The 22,766-nt window shown below is 50.9% G+C and overlaps 1 protein-coding gene across 2 annotated transcripts in view; it reads left to right on the top strand.

Annotated features, from left to right (window-relative positions):
• Window positions 1-5,061: 5,061 nt before the first annotated feature.
• Window positions 5,062-22,766, top strand: part of SLC43A2 (solute carrier family 43 member 2) — a 39,696-nt gene continuing 21,991 nt past the window's right edge. For both annotated transcript variants that reach the window (XM_068976185.1, XM_068976186.1), the window contains exons 1-5: window positions 5,062-5,076; window positions 5,951-6,158; window positions 14,343-14,550; window positions 16,315-16,370; window positions 17,490-17,566. In XM_068976185.1, coding sequence (XP_068832286.1) covers window positions 5,999-6,158; window positions 14,343-14,550; window positions 16,315-16,370; window positions 17,490-17,566 — 501 coding nt within the window. In that variant the 5' untranslated portion in view covers window positions 5,062-5,076; window positions 5,951-5,998. The remainder of the gene's footprint in view (window positions 5,077-5,950; window positions 6,159-14,342; window positions 14,551-16,314; window positions 16,371-17,489; window positions 17,567-22,766) is intronic.

The raw sequence follows: 22,766 nt of genomic DNA, 5'->3' as shown, positions 1-22,766 counted from the left end.
CGACTCTGCGACCCCATGAACTGCAACACGCCAGGCCTCCCCGTCCATCACCAACTCCCGGAGTTCACTCAGACTCACGTCCATTGAGTCGGTGATGCCATCCAGCCATCTCCTCCTCTGTCGTCCCCTTCTCCTCCTGCCCCCAATCCCTCCCAGCATCAGAGTGTCTTCCAATGAGTTAACTCTTCACATGAGATGGCCAAAGTATTGGAGTTTCAGCTTTAGCATCAGTCCTTCCAAAGAACACCCAAGACTGATCTCCTTTAGAATGGACTGGTTGGATCTCCTTGCAGTCCAAGGGGCTTTCAGGAGTCTTCTCCAACACCACAGTTCAAAAGCATCAATTCTTCGGCACTCAGCCTTCTTCACAGTCCAATTCTCACATCCATACATGACTACTGGAAAAACCATAGCCTTGACTAGACGGACCTTTGTTGGCAAAGTAATGTCTCTGCTTTTCAACATGCTGTCTAGGTTGGTCATAACTTTCCTTCCAAGGAGTAAGCATCTTTTAATTTCACGGCTGCAGTCACCATCTGCAGTGATTTTGGGAACCCCCCAAAATAAAGTCTGACACTGTTTCCACTGTTTCCCCATCTATTTCCCATGAAGTGATAGGACCGGATGCCATGATCTTCATTTTCTGAATGTTGAGTTTTAAGCCAACTTTTTGACTCTCCTCTTTCACTTTCATCAAGAGGCTTTTTAATTCCTCTTCACTTTCTGCCATAAGGGTGGTGTCATCTGCATATCTGAGGTTATTGATATTTCTCCCAGCAATCTTGATTCCAGCTTGTGCTTCTTCCAGCCCAGCGTTTCTCATAATATACTCTGGATATAAGTTAAATAAGCAGGGCAACAATATACAGCCTTGACATATTCCTTTTCCTATTTGGAACCAGTCTGTTGTTCCATGTCCAGTAGATAATAAACAAGAACCTATTATACAGCACAGGGAACTATATTCAATATCTTGTAATAAACTACAGTGAGAAAGATATAACTGTAATAAACCACAATGAAAAATATATAACTCCATATATACATATATGGAGCTTCCTGGTTGCCCAGTAGTTAGGGCTCCATGCTTCTACTGCATGGGGCATGGGTTTGATCCTTGGTTAAGGAACTAAGATCCCACATGCTTTGCTTCGTGACTCAAAAAAAAAAAAAATATATATATATATAATGGAATCACTTAAAAATGAAAAAAAAATAGTATCATTAAAATGTGAATTTCAAAAAAAAAAGTGTGAATTTCTGGGACTTGCCTGGTGGTCCAGTGGTTGAGACTTCACCTTCCAAGGCAGAGGGTATGGGTTTGATCCTTGCTCGGGGAGCCAAGATCCCACATGCTTTGGGGCCAAAACATAAAACGGAAGCAATACTGTAACAGATTCAATTGTTGTTTAGTCACTCAGTCATGTCCCACTCTCTGCGACCCCATGGACTGTAGCCCACCAGGTTCCTCTGTCCATGGGATTCTCTAGGCAAGAATACTGGAGTGGGTTGTCATTTCCTTCTCCAAGAAAGACTTTAAAAATGGCCCACATTAGAAAAACTTTAGAGTGAATCTCTATGATTATTCTAAGACCAAACTTCTTTTCATATCTTTATCAGTTATCAGTATTTTTTCTATAGATGATTTGGTTATATTCTTTTCCCAATTTTCAATTGAGATGTTCATCTTTTCCTCATTGATTTATAAGTGACTTTATATCAAGGATATTAATTCTTTGTCCAGTTTGTGACTGGTCTTTTAATGCTGTTTACAGTTTCTTTCTCCTTTTCCCTACAGAAATTAAAATTTTAAATCTAGACAAGTCTTTTTCTTTTTGACTTCTGGGTTTAATGTCATGTGTAATGGAAAGATGGAAAAGCCTTTTCTACCTTAAAATCAGTAAAATAATCTTCTATATTTTTTTAGTACTTTAGTGGTTTTATTTATGATTTTTTAATTGAAGTATAGTTGATGTACAATGTTTTATGTTACACATGTACACTATAGTGACTCACAATTTTAAAATTATAATTATAAAATATTGGCTATATTCCCGGTGTTGAGTAACATATCCTTGTAGCTTATTTTAGGTATAATAATTTGTTTACAATTTGCCAGCAGTGCTGATGTGGGGTCTTTAACATTCCTGACAAAAAGACTGGGAGAAAAAAAATCCAAACCCAGGGAATTCCCTGGTGGTCCAGTGGTTAGGACTTGGCGCTTACAACTGCCCTGGCCCAGGTTCAATCCCTGACGGGGGGACTAAAATATTTAAAGCCACAAGGCACAGCCGAAAAAAAACCCACAGAAAACAAAACAAAAAAGACCCCAGAATTTCATTCAAATTAGACCTGGATTCAAATCTCAGTTCTGACATACTTGTTACTTAAAGCTGGTTTTTTCATCTGGAAAATGGGCATGTGGCTATCTTCTGGGGTTACCGTAGGGATTAAATGACACAGTAAGTAAAGCACCTAGTAAATTTTTGACCCTCAATAAAGGGTCATTATTATCCACATTACATCATTCTCCCAGCTTTCAGTCCTTTATTCCTAGAAGCTGACACCTTTCACCTCTTCATTTATTTATGTTTTCATTCAACAAACTCATATTGTGCATTTATTTTGTACTTACTTCTGTATCAAGAGCTGGTTACAGCAAGCTGAATAAGGCATGGCTCATGTCCTCACAGAGAAGGCAATGGCACCCCACTCTAGTACTCTTGCCTAGAAAATCCTATGGAGGAGCCTGGTAGGCTGCAGTCCATGGGGTCGCTAAGAGTTGGATACTACTGAGCGACTTCACTTTCACTTTTCACTTTCATGCATGGGAGAAAGAAATGGCGACCCACTCCAGTGTTCTTGCCTGGAGAATCCCAGGGACGGGGTAGCCTGGTGGGCTGCAGTCTATGGGGTTGCACAGAGTCAGACACGACTGAAGTGACTTAGCAGCAGCATGTCCTCAAAGAGTTCATAGTCAATGGGAAAAATGGAAGTCAAACGGATGAATAGATAATTACAAAACAGTCAATGGACAAAGATAATGGAGACAATCACCGGGAGTAGTTAGGGAAGACTTCCTGGAGGACATGCTGTTTCAGGAGGGACTATGTTTGAGGGTCACAGGTGAGAGAACAGCACTTGCAGAAACTACAGGCAATTCCATGTGACTGGAGCAACTAAGACCAGGCAGGTCAACCACCGTGGGGGAGGAGCCTGTGTGGGTCAGGTTGGAGAATTTGAACTTTATCCTGCAGTGCCAATGGTCCAGTTTTAGCGTTTTAGCAGAGGTCAGATTTACCAAGGTTAGATTTGCATTTCCCAAAGATCACTGGGATGGAATGGGGGTGGAGAGATGGATTTGAGTGGCTGAGACTGGAACCTCGATGAACAGCAGCTGCCGTCCTATGGACACATATGGGCAAATCAGATAAACATTTAGGAGATACAGACTCTATGGGTGGGGTCGGAGTGGGATGGAGAGGGACAATAACAGCCGGTGACCAACAAATATTGAAAGGATGATGTTTCACGGTATCTAACTTCAAGTAGGCAGTGATGCTATGATCTTCGAGGTACAGTTTTTCGTGGGGGGAGAAAGTGAATTACTTTACAGGTGTGTTTGAAACAGTTTAGAAATTTGTGTGGCACAACTGCCTGAGAGACAGCCCTCAAGTAGGTGGCTCTAGGAGGGAGGGAGGGAAAGGCTGATTGAAGTTTGTCAAGTGAGCGGGTGAGATTCTTCAGGGTGGTGCCACCAGATAGGCAACCAGCCAGGATCCTCCAAGACCGCAGTGTCAGGCTTGGTCTGAGCAAGGTTGCCAGCGGCGGGTTGATGGCGGCAGGGGGCGCACTCGGACTCAGGGTCTCGGAGCACTAGGCTGCTGGGGCTCTCACAGCCCTGGGGTGGCAAACCAGCTCCCACAGTGTGTCAGAGAGACCAAGCTGAATCGGCGGGAGACAAGAGGGCCCTCCGCCGGTTGTGCCTCCGATGGGGGAGAACCTCCAATTGGAGCTAAAACTCCGGAGCCCAGGCGCCATCCCCCTGCCCTGGCAATTCCTCGGGGGCTTGTCCAGGTCGCTCATCAGACCAGGAGCCTAGAGCTCTCCCGACCCCACGCGTCTTCCCGGAGGCCTGACTTCTGCTAGTAGTTTTGCGCTGCCCACCTCGTCACCTTGCAGAGAGGCCCCTAACCGGAAGGAGAAAGGGGAGTAAGGGAGTAGAGGTGGCACCAGGCAGTGGGAATGGATTGGGGGGGTCAGAGGCTGGAGGGGGTACCTGACGTCTTAGGAGACAGACAAACCCCCGACTCCCACGTGGAGATCCCCGAGGGACACCTTCCAGGGACCGGACGGATGACACCCAGAAGTGCGGGTCGTGAATCAGGAAAGAAAGGAAGAAGCACATCACTCCTGGACAGAGCTCCGGGGATCCGGAATGTGCAGACAGCGCTTGCACGGGGTACTGGAGGCGAGAGAGCGAGGATTCAGGACACAAAGCCCAAGGAAGACAGGATGGCAGCATCGCGTGGGGAGGTGGCTGGAGGCAGAACGACCCACGCGGAGCCAGAGCATCGGGCGTGGTGCTCAGCACACAGTGAGAGCTGGGGACTACGAAGCGGGCCGGAGGAAAACGGAGCCAGGGAGCTATGCGGGCTTCGGGAGGGAGACCCGCTTGCAGCTAGGGGGAAGTCCGAGAGCTCCGGAACAGCGAGCAGAGGACCCAATCCAGGGACAGGGTTTCCGGGTAAGACTCTGGAGAGGCGATGGGAGAATGCCCCTGGAGCTTCCCGGCCAGACTACGACTCCAATTTTAAGCCGCAGACCTACAGCACCGCCACACGCAGCCCCTGCCCCCCCAGCTCTCTTGTTTGTCTCCCAGTCCGGCCGGAACCGGCTTCTGCTCGCCGCGGGGCGGGCGGGTGGCTGCCGATTGGTTAATGCCTGTTTCCAGCCCCGACTCAGCCAATCAGCGTGCGGCAGTGTTTTCTACTAGGGGTCGGAATAAAAGGGCTGGAATAAAAGGGGGGGCAGAAAAGGCGCCGGCCGGGCCCGATACACACCAGTAGGAGCCGGGTGAGCTGGATCCTGGGGACCCGGGTCCCGAGCTTGAGTGCTGGGGAGAGGAAGGCGCAGGAGTAAGGGTGTAGGGAGAAGATGTGTGCATAAGGGAGGAGAGACTGAATGGATGAGTAGCTGCCGGGGAAGAGGTCCAGGAGAGAGCTAGGGGATGGAGGAGCAGGGTTCGCTTCCATAGAAACGAGCCAATTGGCGAGGAAACGGCCCCAGACGGGGGTCGCGCGGGAGACTCGCGCCGCCGGTTTGAACCGGCTTCGCCTCGCCCATGCGGGGCTCGCGTGGCCGCAGCGCCTAGCGACCTAGACAACGACCAATGGCGTGGCAGTTCCTGTGCCGTCAGGCCAATAAGCGGGCCGCGGGCGGGCCGTTCCGGAGCTCCGTGCGCTGATCTTGTGGTTAAGGGAGCCGGGTCTGGGGAAGGGTCTCCAGTGCGTGCGGGCGGGCGGGCTCTGGTGGGGGTCTTGGGGAGTGGCAGCCGTAAGGTGTGCCCCTGCCCAGGTATCCGAACCTCCGGCTGCCTCTCCTGACAGCTCCCAAGCTGCGTCAGTTCTGCTGGGAGCCTGCATTAGTTCCACGTCCCTGAGCACGCGTTTGTCCCTTCGTGTTTCTATGCCTCAGTTTCCCTCCGAGTGAGCTGAGATAGAAGTCTCCCTGTCTGGCCGGGGCGGCTTCTCCCGGAGCTGCGGGCTGGCGAATGAGCCAGCGGCGGAGAGGGTGGCCCAGGGCCGAGGCAGGGCTGGGGCTTCCTTGCTGCGCGCACTTGACTCCCGCGCTGCGGAGGGGGTGACAAGCTGCGCGCGCTGCGGCAGCGGCCCGGGTTGGCCGCCCAGGCTGAATAGGGCCGGGCGCTGACGCCGAGGTCCGCGCGCAGGTGGCTGCAGAGAGGAGCCGGAGCCGCCTCGCCGCGCCTCGCCTCGCCATGGCGCCCACCCTGGCCACTGCCCATCGGCGCCGCTGGTGGATGGCCTGCACCGCCGTGGTGGAAAACCTCCTCTTCTCGGCAGTCCTCCTGGGCTGGGGCTCTCTGCTCATCATGCTCAAGTCGGAGGGCTTTTACTCCTACCTGTGTACTGAGCCAGGTGAGACGGATACCCGGGCTGGGGGGTCGTTCCGGGAATGGGGGCTTTGGGAGGGGACGGAGGGCGGTGTATACCCAACCAGCAAGACCACCTCACTGCGCAACTCCTCCTAGTTAGCAGACGGCCTGTTTAAACCTCCTCCCCCCTCCAGCTCTGCCGGGTACAGATCATCGTCCCTGTTTTTTTGGCTGAAGACATTGAGGCTCAGACAGATCTTCTGACTTGCATGAGGCCTCACAGCTGGAGACTGTCATAGATCCAGAACCCCCAAGTCCAGGGTGTTCTTTCCACCACCCGGGAACATGACTGGACTCCTCTCCTCCCAGTGCCTGGCACATCACTTGCCTTGCAGTAAACATGTTGCTGTCTGACTGTAAGAAAGAGGAACTCCTGACTCAGTGGCTGGGGTGCAGCAAGAGAGAGGAAGTGGCTTGGCCTCCACCCTGTGAAAGGTTCATCTAGAATCTAGATGGTTTTCAGTCAGGCCTTGAGTCTCTAAAGGGCTTGTCGGATACAGTTTCTTTTCTATTTTTGCTGCTTTCTAATTTTCCAAAGGACATTTCCTCCCACAGGCTGTGAGAACATCTCAGTGGCCTTCTTCCCCTATGAGGGGGAGGGGAAGGGGGTATTTCTGGAAATGACACTAGGGCTGTCCTCTCTCTTTGCCACACGTTGGTGTAACTGAATGAAAGCTGAGGATACCTGTCTACAAGAAATCTCGCCCCCCACCCCCGTGGTCACACCCGATGACCTTGTTTGAGGATTCTGATTGCTGAAGGTCAGTGGGACTCAGCCTAAGGGTGGGACCCAAGTGGCTCTCACTCTACACTTCTATCCCCTTTCTTCAGCAACCTTGATAATAAATGTTTTCTTCTGTCCTCTGTCACTTCCTAATGGTTGAAGTGAGTAGCGTCTCTCCCCAGTACCTTTGACAGCCAGCCCCCGCCTCAGTTCCCTTGGATGGAAATAACCCAAGTCTGACCTCCTGCATCACACCACCAGCTTGCCATTTTTTTTCCTCCCAAGACTGCTAACTTTGAGGGAAGAGAACGCTTTGGACCGGCTCATGCTGCATGTAAGCCGGTGTAGAATCCTTGTTTTCCTACTCTGGTCTTCCCGGGAGGTTGCTGAGCATTCCAGTTACTAGGAAAGCTTCAGCGGGAAGAGGTTAAAGGGAGGAGATGCTGAGACTGCCTGAGAGAGGGCAGAGAGTATATCGTCTATGACCTTTAGCCTTTAGCCACTCAGGAATATTTCCTAATAGCCTAAGGGTTCTTGGCAGACCTTTCCCCACATCAGCAAGAAACCTTGGTAGACGGGAGAGTCACTCAGACCTTGTTCCTTGAACAAGCTTTCTGCTTTGCCCGAGAGATGTTAGGAAATTAATGACTGGAAGGGAACAGGTTGGAGCATTTGGCACCTCCTCTCCTCTCTTGTGGATCATGACTTCCTACTTGCCTCTGACAACTTCCTTCTGGCTGCATAGAGGGGTTAAAGAACAGAAAAAAAACCCATCATCTCCAGATGAAGCTTTTAGCATCTCATCCAGACTGGAAGACTGAGGTGGTCAATTTTTTTTTTTTTTTTTTGTCCTACTGAGGTGTCAGAAGGTCAGATTCTAGGGTCGTTTATTTTCCCCCCACGTTGCCCACTGATTTAATTTATTTTATGGTCTTGGCAGCGCCGGGGCTGGTCACTTCATTCCTGCCTCAGCCTTGGCTGCTTCCTTCATTGAAGTGGGAGGAGTCCCAGCGATTGTGCAGTGCTGAGTTGGTATTTAAGCCCTTTCGACGCTTGCCTGGTCCCTCCTGTAAATCAAGTGAAGGTGAAGGGTCAGGATTGTGGGTTGAACATCAACTTCTTATCCTGTGCCTTTTGTTCCTGCCTCTGATTTTGGTTTTTCTGACTATCTGGCAAACCCGCTGACCCAGCATCCGTGGTGGGCAGGCCTGCTGATTCCACAGGGCTTATCTCTTTTTGGCCTCCTTGTTTCTTGGAAGTCTGAGCAGCCTGTTGCCTTGCAGGGCCTGGCATCCCCGGGTCTTGCCTGGCTGGGAGTACCTGGAGGATTTGAGGATCAAGATTTCTGCTTAGGCCTAATATTGTCATACTTGGGGGACAGCTGAATTGCAGAGAAACAGTTTGGCTGTTTTTTATATTTATTGAATGAGGCTTGTGAAAAGCTGACCAGTCTACAGCTGATTGAGATGCAAATTTGTCAGCGTTTTGTGGCTTTTAGGACCCATGCTTTGGTTTGGAAAATTTGCCTGAACCTGTTGAAAGGTCCTCAGAACTCTTGCTCGGGACTCCAGCCAGGATCCGGTCACAGACACAGTGTCGGGTTCCAGCGTGGCGAGGTGGGACAAAGAAACAAAGAGCTGGGTTTTCCGTTTCCCCTCAGCTCTTTAATCCCTGTCCACCCGATGGTCAGGGTGGATGACAGGGCTGGGGACCTGGGCTGGCACTTGGCTTTGCCTCCCCAGCCCCCTGGTGTGGGCAGGAGACCAGCTGGGTTCCCAGCCCCGGCTTTCCCAGACCTGTGTCCTTTGGGCCTCTGGATGGCCACTGTCACCAGCCCCACCCCCCACCCAACCTGTTTCTTCATTTTTCTCTCAGCTAAGGGGGCTGGTGCTCCCTGTGGATGTTTAATCTCTTTTATCTGACCCACACCCTCAGGAAACATTTTCTGAGATGCTGTGCTGGGCGCAGAGTAATCCAGGCCCTCAGGGGGTCTGCAGTCAGCCAGCATCAAAGAGTCACCACACAGACCTACCCGATCCCACATGGTGGTCAGACCCCAACAGAGAGCAGTGTGCCAAGGTGGGGTGGGGAGAGCAGCCATGGGGATCTGGTTCAGCTTGGGTGGGGGGCTCTCTGATGCTTAGGCAGAAGCGTGGAGGGCCAGAAGGAGTGAGTCAGAAGAAGACAGGCAGTGAGCCCCTGCAGCAGGCTGTATGCTGAAAGAAAGGAGGGAAAGGACAGAAGGGCAGATGATGACTGGAGAGATGGGAAGGAGCCTGCAGGGCCCTGGGGAGACTGCATCTCCTTTTCAAGCCAGGAAGAAACTCCTGAGGCAGAAGAGACGGTCAGATTCACCTATTAGCCTCTTAGGAATTATTGAGGGTTTGCCACATGCCGGGCGCTGGGTGGGATCATGGCGGGGTGGGGGGCGGCTCTGGAGATGGGAGACGTGGCTTCTGCATGAGGAAGCGACGGTCCAGCCCAGCCATGGACCCCAAGGCAGCCCCCAGCTCTGTGCTCTTGACCTCCTCAGTGACTCCGTTTCGGTGACCAGGGGCTGTACCCTTCACTGAAACAAAGCAGGAAGCTGGTCCCCGGGACCGTGAGAGGGCAGGGCCAGGCCTGGTCCCCACCAGACTGGGCTGAGGCTGAAGAAGTGGACATGAGACAGTCCCCACCACTTCACGGCCCTCCCTTTCTATGTCTCTTCCACCAGTGGTGTGTCTCAGACGTCACTGGTGGTACCTTTGGAAAACCCGTCCTTTCACTTTTATTGCTGTGAATAGGCCTTTTTTCACTCCCCACTCCCTGCAACCTCGGTTTATTTTGGATGTTGTTTTTTTAAATTCTGTACCCGGGGTGAGAGGCCTGCAGGGCCTCCAGCCTCAGGATGTGTCACAGAGGAGCCGATGCCCTCGGCCCTCCCCACCAACCACCTTCCTCCTTCCCGTGACCTAATTTTCCTCCTCCACAGCCGCCCGCCCCCACCTGCCTTCTTGGCATCCCATGAAGGTCCTGTCCAGCTTGCTTGGCTTTCGGGGACCTTGTGGGAGCATCTCGGGGGAGGTTCCCGTTCTCGCTAGGTGACATGAAGGGCCACCTGGCATGATCCCTGACACTGTCAGCCTTATGCGTCTTTTATCCTCAGCATTTTCTCTCTGAACTGCCTCTGACCCAGGTGGTACAGCATCAGTACAGCCTGAAGGTTAGGAGGAGCTTTGAGGTCCAGCCGCCTAGACTTAAGTCTGGCTTCCCCAGGTACCGTCTGTGAGACCCCAGGTACCTGTTTGGATACTCCAGATGGCCAGATGTGAACTAGTGGGTGGAGAGGGAGGTGCTCAGTGACACAGGAATCGCTAGCGTGGAACACAGCGGCCGGCGCACACCGGCCCTCTGTGACCACAACCAGGGGACCAGACCCTGGCCTGGCCAGCGCGGTCCTCTGATTGTGTCCTGCCTTGGGCTTGCTGTGTGTGAGGCTGACCTCTTGCCTACATACCCCCTGCCAGACGGAGATGCTGCTTCCTGTTGCCGGATAGACTAAGGATTTGAGAGAGACAGGAGGTCCTGGGGCAGTGACCATCAGCGGGGAAGTCCAGGGGCCAGTATTGGGTGGGTGGGGCAGGGGGCTACTCAAGTTTAGAGGGGCCTCCAGCCCGGTGCCCCTTGCTCCTCAAGAAGCCTTGTCTGGTCAGCTGTTCTGGCTTGTTGCCCTAGGGTAGGGGGACCCCCCCTCCTTGATCCAGAGTGGTTAGGGGAGCCTGAGTGGGGTCATGGCACCTTCTTTTCTCCCCTGCTCTCTCGCTAAGGGTTTTGAGTGCCGGGTTCTGTGAGTGGGGCCAAACAAAGCAGGCATTGTTCCCTCCTCCCTGCGCCGGGTCTCCTCCTAAGGAGCCTCACGCCCGTTCCCTGCACACTCTGGACACACCAGTCCCTTGCCTGTTTCTTCTTGGTTCACCCTCCCCGGTTAGGCTGGGCTGCTCTGGCTGCATCTCTGATAAACAGGTGCAGGTGAGGCCCAGAGCAGGCTGGGCTGGGTGAGGGCTGAGCTCTAGGCTGGGAGCAGAGGGGCACCCCAGAGGCTCGGCACTTCCTGGGCGCTTATCTGTTTTGTGTCTCTCGGGCCCACGTGGCCCAGGTGGGAGCAGAGCGAGAGAAGCAGCCTGGGTGTGACTGTGTTTGGGCATCTGCTGGAACTGTGATTATTCGTGTGGGCTGTTTACTGCCAACAAAGCTTTGGGCTCACAGAAGGTTGAGTTCCGTCTGAGGTAAGGGGCACTCTCACATTGCTCCCTGGGCCGGTGAGAGGCCACTCAGGCCTCCCCACCCCCGGCTCATCTGTCTCTGGACATCACTGCCCGAAGCTAGGAGGGCAGACAGCCAGGTGGCCCCGTTGGCAGAGATTTAAGAGAAGGCTGGTGGCCCAACGTGTAAGGGTCCTGCTCTGTTGCAGCGGCCCTAGGATGAAAGATGGGAGGGACAGATTCCCTTCCCTCCACTCTGCCTTCTCTCTCCTGGAGCCCCTCCTGTCTAGTTACAGGTGACCAGATAGCTAAACAATTCAAGATGTTTTTTTGTCCCCACCTTCAACTAAGAGCGAACCAGGGTGTCTGCCTCGAGTATACATGTTGCCTTGGGATTTCATCTTCTCTCTCTTGAGAAGTACAGCCGTGGTTTTAGGTCCAGCCCTGGGGATGACAGAAGCAGGGCCCCCTGGTGCATCTGATCAGAGACAGTGCCTCCCTCCCTCCCCATTCAGTCGCGGCTCCCTGCTTGGAGCAGCTGACCCCGCAGCACTGTCAGCCCTAAGTGATTTTGTGTTCTCTGTTGGCGCCTCAGACCCTGCACGGCCACAGTTAGCTCTCACAAGCCAGCGACCCGGGACCCGCAGCTGTCCCTCCCTACTCCATCCACTCTGTTGCACCTGCGCTGGTTTGCTCACACCTGCACACCAGCCCGGAGGTGACCGTTGCTTTTCCTGGTCCCTCCTGCTTCACATTCAGGTCCTGTTGCTGCTAGCAGAGCTGACACCCGAAACCAGTGCCGACCTGTGAAGCAGCTCTGCTCTTCCAGGAGTGGGCCCCGCCGTGAACAGGCAGCTCTGGCCCGCTGGCCCTGAGCTGGAACCTCCTGGGCTCAGCTGACCCTGTTTGTCATGCATTTGGCTGCCAGTGTGGTGCGGACATCTTCTGGGAAGCCGGGATAAGGTGGCAGAGATGAGGGGAATGGAAATCTGGCTTGTTAGGTTTTGCCTCTGTGACTTCAGGGGGTGACACTGTGGCTGTGATCTCCTTCAATCCCCTCTGGCTTCAAGTGGGTGCCATGCGTCCTGTTTCATTTCTTCTTTCTGGATCCTTTTGGTCAAGGTGATCTGACGCCACTGTTGCATTCGTTCAGTAAACAGTGACTGCACCAGGACCAAGGTGCTGGGGACACGGGTGACTGGAACACAGTCCCTGTCCTAGCCCAGTGGGAGGCCAGGTATGAATTCATGCTATGGATTAATGATCAGTTACGGAACTCTGCTTCCAGTTACAGCATCCGGCTCTGCTACCTGCCAGTTGCATCATTATCCCCGTTCCAAGTCTCCCATCAGAGTAGTAGTAGTAACAATAATAATAACACATGCATACTAAGTTGCTTCAGTCGTGTCTGACTCTCTGCGACCCCATGGACTGTAGCCCGCCAGGCTCGTCTGTCCATGGAATTCTCCAGGCAAGAACACCGGAGCGGGTTGCCATGCCTTCCTCCTAGGGATCTGTCTTCCCAATCCAGGATTGAACTCGTGTCTCTTATGTCTCATGCGTTGGCAGGTGGGTTCTTTACCACTGGCACCACCTAGTAAGGTTCTAATAATAGTAATAACTTTTAGCTATTGGTTATGAGCACTTCCTATGCCTTTGTGAGCTCTAAAATATCTGGATTTTCCCTTTTACCCCAAATTCTAGAGAGATAGATATATTTATTACCTTATGCCCATTTTACAGATAAAGAAACTGAGATATAGAGGCAGTCACTTCTCCCAGGTGATAAAACAGCAAGTAGAGAAACCAGAATTGGAACCCAGATCCCAACACCCCCACCCTCAATGTGCCTCCCACCAGGACCTGTTGGTCAGAGGTTGGCACAGAACGTGATTCACCCAACGTGCATCTTCTTCTGTGACCTTGGCTCACCCCCCCAAGAGAGGCCCAGGCAGGCCTTGCCGACCTCAGCTTTACGGCCCTGGCGCCAGAGGGCCGCGTGCAGGAGACAGCACTTATCTGCTGAGAGGTATTTCCTTGAGTCTCCCAGCGTGACCTCCTCGCATCTAATCAGAGGCTGCTCCTCTCCCTGCAGGATTAGTCAGCATCTCTTAACTAGCAGTCCCGAGAGGAACAGAGCGCGTTCCCCACTGCGTGCCAGCCCGTCCTCCACCCTCCCGCCCCTCGCTGCCACAGCACTTTTTCCTTCCCTCTTTTTGCTGTCTTGGGGCTGGGTGGACTTTGGAGAGGATCATTAAGGACTAGGATTATGGCATAGGTGTGGCCACCAGAGACGGTGACATTGTGACCCCAGTGAGAAAAAGAAGACAGGTGCCCTTCAACAAGTGAAAGCAAGTTATTTGGCACTCTTTTTTTTAAACAAAAAACCCTTCCCAAGGGGGTTCCGTGACTCAGTATATGTAGTAGTTGATGCTGTGAGAACATAAGAGAGAATTTAGTACAGGGAATATGTGTTTGAGAAATCTGATGTATTAGGCATTAAAAGAAGCCCACTCACCCTTCCCCTCGATTGACTCACAGCAGCTGAGCCCAGCAGCTTGTCCCTCCCAAGTGGTCTAGGGTCGCCCTCCTGTATGCTGGCCATAGACTGCTTCCATGGACAGAGCTGCAGCTAAGTTCTAGCCAGATGAGGGGCCCACAGCCCAGGCTGGGTCCCAAAGCCTGCTATTCTAGGTGTCGCTTACTCTAGAGTTGGAATCCTGGGACTTCCCTGGTGGTCCAGTGGCTAAGAGTCTGAGCTCTTGATGCAGGGGGCCCAGGTTTGATCCTTGATCAGGGAAATAGAGCCACATGCTGCTACTAAGACCTGGTGCAGCTGAATAAATAAATGGGAATCCCAACCTGGGGCTTGTGGGTGCTGCAAAGACGCAAGAAGCCCCTGAGACTGTGGGCAAGACTTTTCTAAGGAGCAAACGTGGCACTTTCTTTATTGGATTCATCAAAGGGAAGGTGACTCCCCTCTCCAAAAACAGAAAAGTTACGAATCTCTGTATTATCACTCCAGGGAGCTTTGGCCACATGGACATCCCAGCCTGCTGGGAATATTCAGAGCTCTGAAGGGGCCCAGAGCTAGCCCTGGCCTTCTCAGTGGGCTGACTCTGGATGGGCAACTGCCCCTCTGGTCTTCGGAGATCCCTGCCTTGACCCTGTGATCAGGTTCCCCTCCCTCTACACACAGAGAATGTCACCAACGTCACAGTGGGGGCCACGGCAGAGCTGGAGCATGAGGAGGTGAGCCGGATGAATGGCTGGCTCAGCTGCAAGGCCCAGGATGAGATGCTAAACTTGGCCTTCACCGTGGGCTCCTTCCTGCTCAGTGCCATCACCCTGCCCCTGGGCATCGTCATGGACAAGTATGGCCCGAGGAAGCTCAGGCTGCTGGGCAGGTCAGTTCTGGGGGGAGGCAGGTGGGCAGGGTGGGCAGAGGGGACCCTGGGCCACGATTCCCCACTGTAGGGGATCCTGGTATCTGCTGTCAGGGGCACTGTGGCGCTCCCTGAATGCCCACCTGGGATGGGTCTGCTGTGATCTTGTGTTATTCCGATCTGCGTAGAAAAGTCACAGGGCTCAGGCCTGCCTGGGAGGACCTGCTTGTCATTATGATTTCTAGTCTTTTTCATCTTCCATCTCTGTGAGAAAAAAAGATTTTGAACACATACCTCTAATATAAGCACATGGAATTGTCAATAATCTACACATTTTTCGGGCTTCTCTGGTGGCTCAGATGGTAAAGAATCCACCTGCAGTACGAGAGACCAGGCTTTGATCTAGGGGTCGGGAAGATCCCTTGGAGAAGGGAATGCAACCCACTCCAGTATTCTTGCCTGGAGAGCCCCACGGGTGGAGGGGCCTGGTGGGCTACAGTCCATGGGGTCGCAAAGAGTTGGACACGACTGGACGACTAAGCACACAGGCCTCTACATATGTCCTTCTTAATGTTTAATGTGCTTTATTCTTTTCTTCCATTTTTATTGAGATATTAATTGAGGTACAGCCCTGTGTAAGACTGAGGTATAGCATAAAGGTCATATTTACAAACGTCATGAAATGAATCCCACACAGAGCTTAGGGAACATCCACCATCTCATGTAGTATTTTATGTGCCTTATGATACATATACAAAAGAGATAAAATGGCTGAGATTTTAAATTACAAAATGGAAAATTATAAAATTTCTAAAATTGTAAAACAGTATTTCCCTACCCCAGGCACCTTAGTGGGTCATCTTATGCGCCTCCTAGGGTGTGTTCCTAGGCTATACAACTCCAGTCCGCCAGTCTCAGGGTGAGTCTGCCAAGCAGCTGGCCCTGTCTGGCCAGGGTCCTCCCCAAGCCAGTCCCACTGGGAATGAGCATTGTGCAGGGCAGTGGTTGGCCATGAGCAAGGCCCATGGCCCTGAAGGGAATCAGCCGGGGAGATCAGTGTCATTCATTCTTTGGAGCTTACGAAGGCTTGGTCCCCAGCTCAGAGCCAAGTAGAGGGGGTTTGAAAGCTGCCACTCATCACCCCTTGCCCCGTGGGGTTCTTTCTGTCCCCTGGCTGAGCGGACACAGGAGCCTCGGGGATGGGTTGTGTCCTTTCTCGCTTCACAGCCTTGGCTCTGTCCAGTCAGGAATGGACCGGGCAGTGCAGTGGGGTGTTTACCGGGTCTGGCTTTGGGGCTTGAATTCCAGCTTAGCCACCTGCTAGCTAGGACACTGGAGAATTTCATTTTTGTTTCTATGTTGGGTTTGTTCTTTATGTATTTTTAGGTATTTTAATACCTTTGTTTGTGTGTTTTTTTTAATCTATTTTATTGAAATGTAGCTGATTTACAGTGTTTATTAATTTCTACTATACAGCAAAGTGATTCAGTTATCTGTTTATATGTGTACATTCTTTTCTGTATTATTTTCCATTATGGTTTGTCCCAGTATATTGAATATAATTCCATGTCCTATACAGTAGGACCTTGTTGTTTTATTTTTGTTATTTTGAGTCTTATTTTTCTCATACGTAAAATAGAGCCAATTATGCTCCTTAGAACTGTTGAACAAAAGAATGTATGTAAATTTTCTGAAAGCATCTTGACATGTAGCAAATACCTCCATATAAACAATATTAACAATAATGATGATAACCAATACTGTACTATTTCTCTTTCTTTTTAGTGCCTGCTTTGCTGTCTCCTGCTTGCTGATTGCGTATGGAGCAAGTAACCCAAACTGTGAGTATGCTTTTCCTCTACCCTTTTGTCAGGGCTTGGGAAGACAGCACCCAGAGATGCTCAAAGGCCCACCTGCTCTAGGAAGCTGGGCCAGGCCTGTGCTCACTACTCAAGTTAGAAGGACACTTGTTAGACCTTTACCCACTGACTTAATTCAGATGGTGGCTGGATAAGCAACTGGCCCCAGACAAATGTCTGAGAGAAGCTCATCTCATTGCTGAGCCAGGCCAGTCCCCGATGGACTCACTGATGCCAGCTTGAGAACCAGGCCAGCTGCAGGAGTATGTGCAGAGGTCATGAGCTGAACTGCTCGGAGCAGCCCAGGCCTGCACTTTAGGATGGCTCAGAAGCCACCTGGTCCCTAACTCTGCTCAGGTGGAGCTGATGCTTCAAGGACTTTTGGAACAAACACCAAAATAGGGCTTGACTTTCACCAAAATCTTGGGGTTTTTTTGGCTCCACTGCACGACATGTAGGATCTTAGTTCCCTGACCAGGGATAGAACTCGCACCTCTTGCATTGGGAGTGCAGAGTCTTAACCACCGAGGGACTCCCGTGTTTCACTAGACTCTATCCAGGCACCTCTCCTAATTGAGGGGTACCTGTATTTTTTATTTCAGCGAACAGCTCTTTTAGACCTCTCCCATGTGGGTAAAGGGCTTCCCTTGTAGCTCAGTTGGTAAAGAATCTTCCTGCAATGCAGGAGACCTGGGTTTGATTTCTGGGTCAGGAAGATCTCCTGGAGAAGGAAATGGCAACCAACTCCAGTATTCTCGCCTGGGAAATCCCATGGACAGAGGAGCCTGGCAGGCTACAGTCTATGGGGTCGCAAGAGTCAGACATGGCTTAGCAACTAAACCACCACTTGTGGGTAAGGTTAGTGAAGAAAGGGGGATGAGGATACACCTTTTGCAAAAGCCCAAACTCCATAAAATAGGGAAGAGGAGGATGAGGCAGAGGCTGGGCCAGCTCCCCAGGTGTCCGGCACTAATGCCTGATGACCTGTCATTACTAGCAGCATTTGCTCAAAGCAAGCTCCTCGTCAGCAGTGGATCAGGCCCCAGCCTCCCTGAAGCTCAGTCGCGGTTCCCCTCTTACCAGCCTTCTGCTTCCTTCCAGCCCTCTCTGTGCTCATCTTCATCGCCTTGGCTCTGAATGGCTTTGGTGGGATGTGCATGACTTTTACCTCATTAACAGTAAGTACCATTAAAAAAAAAAAATATTTATTTGGCTCTGCTGGGTCTTAGTTGTGGCATGTGGGATCTAGTTTCCTGACCAGGGATGGAAACCAGGCCCCCTGCACTGGCAGCATGGAGTCTCAGCCACTGCACTGTCAGAAAAGGCCCAGTACTAGTTTTTTTTTTTGAGAAGATCTCTATAGACATCAGAGAAGGCAATGGCACCCCACTCCAGTACTCTTGCCTGGAAAATCCCATGGATGGAGGAGCTTGGTAGGCTGCAGTCCATGGGGTTGCTAAGTCAGGCACGACTGAGTGACTTCACTTTCATGCATTGGAGAAGGAAATGGCAACCCACTCAAGTATTCTTGCCTGGAGAATCCCAGGGACAGAGGAGCCTGGTGGGCTGTGGTTTATGGGGTCGCACAGAGTTGGCCACGACTGAAGTGACTTAGCAGCTATAGACATCCCTTTATGGCTCAGATGGTAAAGAATCTGCCTGCAATGCAGGAGACCTGGTTTCAATCCCAGGGTTGGGAAGATTCTCTGGAGAAGGGCATGGCAACCCACTCCAGTGTTCTTGCCTGGAGAATCCCCAAGGACAGAGGAGCCTGGTGGGCTGCAGTCCACAGGGTCACAAAGAGATGGACATGACTTGAGCAACTAACACTTTCACTTTCTAGTTCAGTCATCTTTTTGCAAATCTGAGGCAGCTTTTATTGACTCTAATTTGCTTGCCTTCCATTCACCTGCATCTGCTGGAGTATCTGAAGCAGTAAGGGTTGTTGTTGGTGAAGTTGTGGCAGCAAAGCCTATTTGCGGCTCCCAAGCTGGGGAAGTCCTGCAGCAGAGTCAGTCTCAGAGCAGCCTGTCTCCTGCCTCCTGGCCTTGACTCAGGCGCCAAGGAAGCCAGCTTAGTAGCTGTGTGGAAGAGAAATAACCTGCCACCTACTCTCTTGTCTCTTATTTTCTGTGGCAGCTCTGGCTAACAGTGAAACCTAAAAACAGACCTCTCTTGGAATCACCCTGCCCCTAACTGTTGCTTTGTTCAGAACTGAATGAAAAACTCTGGAGAATCACAGAGCCTGCCCCTCTGCTTGGTTTTCTTTCTTTCTTTTTTAAAAATAATTTTTATTTATTTTTTTATTTTTGGCTGTGCTGGGTCTTCACTGCCACTCGGACTTTTCTGTAGTTGAGGCGAGCCAGGGCTACTCTCTAGCTGCGGTGCTTGGGGTTCTCATTGCAGCGATTTCTCCTGTTGCAGAGGCTTCAGTAACTGTGGAGCGTGGACTCTAGTTGCGGCCCCCGGGGCTCTAAGCACAGGCTCAATAGTTGTGGCACACAGGCCCAGTCACATGTGGGAATCTTCCTGGGTCAGGGGTTGAACCTGTGTCTCCTGCATTGGCAGGCAGATTCTTTACTCCTGAGCCTCCAGCGAAGCCCTGCTTGGTCTTCTAAAGGCCAGGGCGCAGGGAGCCCTTCTCCCAAGGGAGGGAGATCCTTTCTTGGGATGCTGAGCGCTCTCTTACGGGAGCCCCAGAACACCATAGAATGGGCTTCTTTTGGAAGTGAATGAGACTGCATGAAGATCTAGGTTGAAACAAAGTCCAAAAAAAAAAAAAAAAAAGCCAAAAGAATCTTTCCCCAGAAGGAAGAAGGCAGTTATCTGCCGGTTCACCTGGCCAGGCAGGTGTGCCTTTCAGAGCTGGCCATTGGGAAAGAAGAGAGAAGTGAGGCTTGGGGATTTCTCTGTCCAACAGGAAAGTCTCGCCTGCCTTAGTTTCCCCTCAAGAAGGTTTTGAGTGACACAGTGCCTCCCAGCCCTGTTTATTTGCAGTGCACTGGCTTCTGCTTTCTCTTTCCACTAATGAGTCAGGCATCAGGCTGCTGAAGGGCCCTCGTTTAGCTCTGAGGGAGCCCTGGAGCCTTGCTGGTCTTCTCCTAAGGAACTTGAAGAGGTGCTGACATTCCTGTGACCCCTAGCCTGCAGGCTGTGAGCCAGAGGCCCGGTTGGGGCCGATTCCTCTTCTCAGCCTTCCTGTGCTTTCTCAATTTATTAACTTTATCCTGGCGGGAAGGGTGAGCTACCAGGGCCTGCATCCGCGGAAATGGAGCAGTCTGTGGAGTCTGTGTTAGGCTGAGAGAGGCACTACTGCCCAGGACCACACATATGGTGTGCTTCACAGTGGGGGACTCAAATACCCAGGGTCTCTGGTTGCCTTGCCCTGGTAGTGTGAAGGAGACTGACTTTGTACTCTTTTGTGCATTTTTATTTATTTTTTTAATCAGGTAGGTGATTTATTTCTTTGGCTGCACCAGGTGTTTGTTGCAGAATATGGGATGTAGTTCCCTGACCAGAAATCAAACCCAGGCCCCCTTGCTTTGGGAGCAAGGAGTGTTAGCCATTGGACCACTAGGGAAGTCCCAACCAGATAGATTTTTTTTGAATGGGTGTATCTCCCTCCCTCTCAAATTCCTGGGGTAAGACACATGTTGAAGCTGTACAAAGTATGTTAGAACTGTCAAACGCACCGATTCCGTTCAGCTGTGTCTGCTGTGAATTGGGAGCCCAGTTCTGTTTGTTCTTTGACAGCGTAAACATGACCAACTCTTCCATCAAAATGAAAAATGAAAATCTGCCATCACCCTCATTATTTGAGCCACACTGTGTCTATGTCATGGCCGTTCTGAATTTCAGGATAAAAGAAAGAGATGGTCCTTGAACTTGAGTATATGCTCTGAAATACAGAAAGACGGTCTATTGTTATAAGCCTTAAACAGATTAAAGACCCCCTCACCATGAATCCCCTTTAGGGAAGTCTTCAAAATGAGATCATAGTTGTGGTCCACAAATCCTTTCGGGGTGGCTAGGAGGGTCATAAGGATTCTTTTCGTTTTCTTTTCTTCTTAATGATTGTAAAACAAAATGGTTTGATTTTAAAAAGTCAACTATTTGAGAAATGTACAATGTGAACTGTAAAATCTTGTAAGTCTAACTTTATCAGTTTAGAATGTAGCTCTTTATATTAAAAAAGGAATCTAAGTATACTTTCTTTTCAAAAGAAACTCTGTTACAAGTTGCCTTTTTCACTTGACAATGTATCTCTTATGTGTTTTCCTGCCAGTCCTTAGAAATCTACCTTATTATTTTAAACTCTAGAGATTGACCTCATTATTAGACAGTTGCATGTGATTCTCTAATATAGAGTGCCATGATTTATTTAACCAGTTTCCTGCTAATGGACTTTTGGGTTAGTTTCCAATTTTTCTGATTTATGATTCTGCCGAAGTGAACATCTCTGTACATGTGTTTCTATAAAATAAATTCCTGGAAGTAGGATTGCCAGGCCCCAGGATCAGCATGTTTTAAATTTTAATGTAGACTGTCAAATGGTCTTCCCGAAAGGGTATATACACAGATGCTGGCCTTCCACCATATCTGAGAAGTTTTCTTCCACACCCCTTCCAACACCCTGTCCAGATTCTTGTAAACATTAGCCAATCCAATCTGGTGAAAAATAATATGTTACAATTTTAAATTTCTTTAATTGTTAGTGAGATAGAGTATCTTTCCACCTCTTTTTGATGATAATTTGTATTTCTTTTGGGATTGCTTCTTTGTGTCTTTTGTCTATTTTTCTACGGGTTGTTTCTCTCTCTCTTTTTTTTTATTGTGTTTTGTAAGCCCTCTTTCATACACACACAAAAAATAGTTCTCTATCTGAGTGAACAGTGGTCTTACCCTAAGTTGTTTAGGTCCCTATCTGGTCCACGAATAAGCTTCCGGAAGGCTGGGCATTCCTTTGAAATTCTCTGAAAGCAAACTGCGTGTTGTGTGCCTGGGCAGGTGCGTTTTTTGGGGTCTGTTGCTTTCCTCCGCTCCTAGTAGGTCTGTGCGAAGCTGAACGCACTGTAGCAGGAGTGTTTCTCTTAACTCCTTGCTCTCCCACAGGGAGGTAAAGGCTGCTCAGGCCAGACGGTGACCAGACAAGAAAACCGTCTGATCATCACCTGGAGCATTTCGTTAGCAGGCATCTGTTTTAAGATAGTCTGGTGGCTTGTCCCTCTAAGGCTCCCATTCTTGGGTCTAGAGCAGAGGTCAGCAGACGGCTGCCTCCAGGCCAGATCCAGACCACTGCAGGTTGCCGTGAACACAGTTTTATCGGCACAGAACCGCTCCTACTTGATTCTTTTGTGCTAATGACAGCGGAGTGAATGACAGTGAGAGTCTCACTGCATGGAGACCACATGGCCTGCAAAACCTAGAATTTCTCTGGCCCTTGGCAGAAAAAGTCTGATAACCTTAGGTCTAGAAGCACAAGAAGCTGCTCAATCATGATTCCCTGTCAGAGGCAGGGGCTCACCCCCACGCCCACCCCCACCCCCAGCTGACCCTCTCCCTTCTAGTTATGTGACCCTCCTCCTCAAGCAGTTTCCATGCCGTCGGCTTCCTCCTCTGTGCCCTGGCCCGAGGGACCTCCTTGAGCAGTCCTCTGTCCCGCAAGGCTTCAGATAAGGAGCGTTTCTAGATCAGGCCTCGAAAGGGGACTGAGAAGCAGGTCAGTGAGGGCAGGCTGCGGCTCTTGGGCCATGCTCTTGGGCCGTGGGGGCTTCTGCTGAGCAGAGCTGAATCTAGTCCTGACACAGCCCAAACCTTTTAAAAAGCAGAACCGTTAGGATCGGCTCCCGGAGGTGCCAGACCAGCAGCACAATGGCACTCTGTTTGGATCTCCCAGCCGTGCTCTCATTTGGGGGACAAAGAAGTCTTCAGGGTCACCTTTAGGAGCTTCCTAAATCAACAGCTTTGGGACTCAGTGACACCCTAGGAATTTGGGGGGAGGGGGGTTGTGTTGCCAGGGAAACCTTAACTGGGGGACTTTCTGAGTCTCAAGGGGTTGTGGTATAAATAAGGATGACCAGGGACTGTGAACTGCTATCCCCATAGTTGCTAGTGAAGGGGCCCTAACTTCGCAGAATACCTTTTCCCCACCGGCCTGTAGACCCCTTTCCAGAGCCAGAGAGGTGTGTGTACCCATGGGTGATCCTGCCCGCATGAGCAGAGGCTGGACCTCCTGCCAGGTGGGCTGGCTTTCCCAGGTCCCTGCCTCAGAGGGTCCTGGGCAATGTGACACCCTCAGAGGAGGAGGGTGCAGGTCACCAGGGGTCAGGACCTACCCCAGGGTGCCAAGCCTCGGCCTCCTCTTGGGCATCTGGACAG

The sequence above is a fragment of the Capricornis sumatraensis genome, chromosome 8, assembly GCF_032405125.1.
Source record: "Capricornis sumatraensis isolate serow.1 chromosome 8, serow.2, whole genome shotgun sequence".
Lineage (NCBI taxonomy): Eukaryota > Metazoa > Chordata > Mammalia > Artiodactyla > Bovidae > Capricornis > Capricornis sumatraensis.
This window is presented reverse-complemented; position numbering and strand designations above follow the sequence as displayed.